The sequence below is a fragment of the Opisthorchis viverrini genome, assembly GCF_000715545.1.
Source record: "Opisthorchis viverrini unplaced genomic scaffold opera_v5_362, whole genome shotgun sequence".
Classification (NCBI taxonomy): domain Eukaryota; kingdom Metazoa; phylum Platyhelminthes; class Trematoda; order Opisthorchiida; family Opisthorchiidae; genus Opisthorchis; species Opisthorchis viverrini.
This window is the reverse complement of record NW_008752013.1, coordinates 401167-405639: the sequence shown is the minus strand read 5'-3', so window position 1 is coordinate 405639 and position 4473 is coordinate 401167. Positions and strand designations below refer to the sequence as shown.

Genomic DNA, 4473 nt, shown 5'->3' with positions numbered 1-4473 from the left:
CAAGGGTGCGTTCGATTCTGTTGATCGATCAGTTCTGTTAACTACACTTGCTCAACAGGGTATGCTCCAGAAGCTTGCAAACATAATTGTTAGGACTACCTCCAAACGAACAAATCCATTTAACTAACGATTTGTCTTGTATATTAAAACCTTGTTTCTACATTTCAGCCTCTCACTGACATCCTATTGGACTGTTAGCTCTTTTTATATTCTGGTTCAGTTGAATTCATACCACCGAACGATCCACTTGTTTGCAGTATAACTTCCTCGAAGTTGTTCGTCTTCTCCATTTCGGTGATCTAACGTGTCTGACTGACAGCACATCAAAGAAGACATAACAATAATCCGATCCCTATATCCACGTCTGGGCGGGTAAGAGTGTACGGTGAGCTCTCTAAAAGCATCCCTACAAAAAGTGGTGTTAGACAAGTATGTCCACTCTCTCCATTATTACTCAACTTCGTCATTGATGAAATAACCAAGCGAACACTGGACAGTCTTCAAAATCCAGTGCTCAAGTTGTCGCTGGTTGGAGCCTTGTCGGTCTGGAGTACGCAGATGATATGGCCCTCATCGCTGAAGACCAAAGCGAAGCACAGGCCCTGTTGAATAAGCTGAACACCATCATCATCATCATGCTTCAGAACGTACCATCTGCGAACATATCCCTTACAGTTCAAGGAGAACCACTGGAGATTGTGGAAAACTTTACATACCTCGGTAGTTGTATTAGCTCTGACGGAAGTGTGTCTGATGAAGTCAGTGCAAGAACCCCAAAGGCTCGAATCACGTTTGCTAATTTGCGTCACTTGTGGCGTCAAAAAGGCATCTCACTGGATCTTAAGGGTCGTGTGTACCAGGCTACAGTAAGGGCTGTGTTGTTGTATGGAAGCGAGACATGGCCTCTGCTGGCAGATGATGTGAAGCGTCTTCGATTTTTCGACCACCGATGCCTCAAAAGCCTGGCTGGTTTTGGATGGCGCCAGCGCGTTAGTAACGAGATGATTAGAAATCAGGTATTTGGTTGTGCTGCACGTACTTCAATCCGGCAAACACCATCACCTAAGATGGTTCGGTCATGTGCTACGCATGCCGAAACACCGTCTACCGAGACGAGTGTTATTCTCCGTGCCTTCTTCAGGATGGCGCGAAACGCGAGATGGACAGCGCATGGGTAGCAAACGTTTCTCCTGTGGGTACTCCAGACACCCACGAACCTCACACTCAGCCAGAGAGGTCTTGTGTAGACTTTGAAGGGCAGGTGCGTTGTTTCAGAATTCGCCGTGAATACACAGCATGAACCTAAACTTCTTTTGTCTGCTAGCCGATGTGTGGTGTTCGTGCTGTCAGTTTCCAGATTATTTGACTGAGCCCCCGGAGGTGCAAGCACCTCAGAATGCTTGACATAGGCCAGCACTAGGTCCCCTTCCTTTACCCACTCTTCCCTTCTTTTAACTCTAGGGCCTTAAATATGATTAGACGAACCTTATGGTCGTACGGCAGTGAAGCATCAGTGTTGAACACCGATGTCATGCTGTCTGTGATGATGGTGATGACAATGATGGTGGTGACGATGATGGTGATGATGACAGAACACGAATTTACCGACAAAATATCCGTAGTTCAAAACGACCGCTGCATTCCAACTTCTGTCTAGGCTTGGGCAACCTGGTAGTATCCCAGCCCTGTTGTTTCTTTCAGGTGGCATGGCAGCTAGACACTGAAAGGGTGTTACAGCTGAACGATTATTATTTACTATTAAGAGCATCTCGATCGTATTGAATAATACGCCGCAGGGCGCAAACAAACGTTGAGTGATCGATGTGTGCGGGTTTTTGGCCGATTTTTTCTAACCCGTCCTGCTTCCATAAGTATGGACATGGTAGTCACCTGGGGGGACACCTTACTGCCTTCAAACTCCTATCACAGACGACAGTATGGCTTTACCTCCAGACCGCCTCGCAATACGATTGTTCGCAGTATGGAGACTCGATGTTCCTCGTTGGGTTGCTCTTCGGTGGCCCTCCTGGCATGGGTAACCTTATAAGAACTAAATGGCATCTAGTATGGACCAGAGGGTCATTGCAGCACAAAGCCCGACCACCACAGCGTGACAGTTTTAGGCTTAGACTCTGACCTAAACGACCGAAATGATGCCACCTGGGCGCCACAAACGCTGCCCTGGCCTTCCTGACTGGAAAAGTGATTTCATCATCCGCCAGACCATAGGGATTTAAGCAGCTGTCTAGAGAGATGAATTTATCTACTAAATCAACCACATCGACGCAATACGTTTGTGTCCGACCAAACCTGGACCCGCAGTAGTCTAATAAGACATAATAATCGTTCAGCTGCAACACCCTTTTGGTGCCATGCCTCAGCTGGAGGCACGGGGGCTAAAATGCTATCAATTTGCACAAACCTAGACAAGAGCAGTCGATCCTTCGGGGTTAGTTTCAAACCGATCAGTAGGCTTCAGCCTCAAACACAGATATCTCGTGCAGTAGCATATTACACCTCGCGGGTGCGAAAGGTACGGCGAAACATTAAGCAGAATTACTTGGGTTAGTTAAAATTGTCTGAATAGTACAGTCAAGTTGCTCAATGTACGCGAGCGAGCACCCTTGTATGTATGGGGCAGTCAAAGAAAATTCAAACAGCACCCAGAATGTGAAATCGAAGAGAAATAAATAAGAGATGGCATGTTTTTCTGACACCGCTGGACGTAATGAACTCACAAAAGAATTTGGAGTGGACAAGTATGAGTCTACTGCAAGCACACACCACATAAGACAAATTAGAAGGAACACCCTTCATTGCTAGACACCGTCCTAGTTTCTGACGAACAGAGTCAGAGGATTTCAAACGAATATTCTTGGTCAACAGAAATAGTGGCGCAGGTCCAACACTTGTCGCATTGTGGAGGACGGTCATAAGACTGATCGTACGGCCATTTGATGAGAATGATTGTGAGTGTCCTATTCTACAGACACTAACCTACTCACTCCATATAGCCCCATATAGCCCAAACAGTTTCTCAGGTAGCTAACCCAGGATCATTCGAGTTATTTAAAGAACACTGGATACAAACCGCCTGAACCGACACATCCTGGCAGAAGTAATTAGTACTTCATCTCTTCTGGCAAGTAATTAAGGTTCGCATCCCATTCGCTTATACGCACTGTCTCCGTGGGCCGTGTTGCATGAGGCCAGCGATGCCGTTCTCCGTTGCTAATCCCATGTTCCCGAACAACGCTCCGGAGAAACCGATTTCCAAAAGCTGATAATTTTCTTATGTCCTGCTGTCGACGTTCCATTTAGGCCCGATGAGTTTTCCCAGAGGTCATGCTGAAGGAGACCAGCTGAATTGTTCTTCGAAACGCTCAGCCCACCGCTCAAGATGACGACCGAGGAGTGAACTGCCGTCCCATCTTTCTCGCATATTGTCCCACTGACACCCGTCTTCTTTTGGCCGGCTGATCGAATCGGCGGAAATGGGGCGCGGCTGTTGCCTGCAGCAAGAGTTCATCTCCTGGACCTTCGAAATCCACCAGCGTTCTTTGTCATTCTTCAGGCTATTGATAATCCGGTGTTTGAGAGATCTGCGTGAGTCATCACAGTCGCTTATCGCCAGTAGGACTTTCTGGCAGCAATAAGACCTGCTGGTCTCGAAGATATCCACCGTTCGTTTAGTCGTGTCAAACAATGTTGGGTGGCCAGGGTATGCGGGTTTCGGGCCGACCTTTTCTAACCCGTCCTTCCTCAGGGGAAAGCAGAATCGCTGCTTCCACGAGAAAACCATTTAGCTGTAACACCGTTTCGGTGCCTAGCCGCCATGCCACCCGAAGAAAGCACGAGTGCTGGGATACTGCCAGTTTGCCCAAACCTAGACGGGAGGAAGTCGAGATGCAGAGGTCGGGTTTGAACCACGGCCAGTAAATTCGGGCTTCAACTACTGAGCCATCTCGCCCATCTTCCACAAATTTGGACATGTTGGTCACCTGAAGGAAACGCCTAACTGCATCCCACTCCCATCGCAGAGGATAGAACAACCCCACCGTCAGATCGCCTCGTAATACAATTACTCGCAGTACTGTGGCTCACTGTTCCTCGTCGGGTTGCTCACCAGTGGTTCTCCTGGCATAGGTAAACATTTAAGAACTGAGTAGCATCCATTATAAACCGAAGAATCATTGCAGCACAGAAGCCAGTCTTTGGTCAGGCCTCCGTGAATGGTACGCGAGCATTCTCCAGTACAGCTGTCTGTCAGTGGTATACGCAAACCATGAAACAAGGATATGTTCACCTCTTAGCGACGGGTGTCGCTCTCCATGACCTGTGTGGTGAGCGTCAATCGCGAATCGGCTGCCAAGATAAGTTTACTTTCCACCACCACCACCAGACAGCAACATCAGTGTAACCACTGATGTTTCACTGCCGTACAACCATAAGGTTCGCCTAGTTATATATATA

The 4473-nt window shown here is 47.8% G+C and overlaps 1 protein-coding gene across 1 annotated transcript in view; it reads left to right on the top strand.

The window, feature by feature from the left end:
- Window positions 1-4473, top strand: part of T265_10331 (hypothetical protein) — a gene marked incomplete at both ends in the record, with an annotated part of 32901 nt that overhangs the window by 5592 nt on the left and 22836 nt on the right. The window contains one exon of the mRNA XM_009176667.1: window positions 484-1016. Coding sequence (XP_009174931.1) covers window positions 484-1016 — 533 coding nt within the window. The remainder of the gene's footprint in view (window positions 1-483; window positions 1017-4473) is intronic.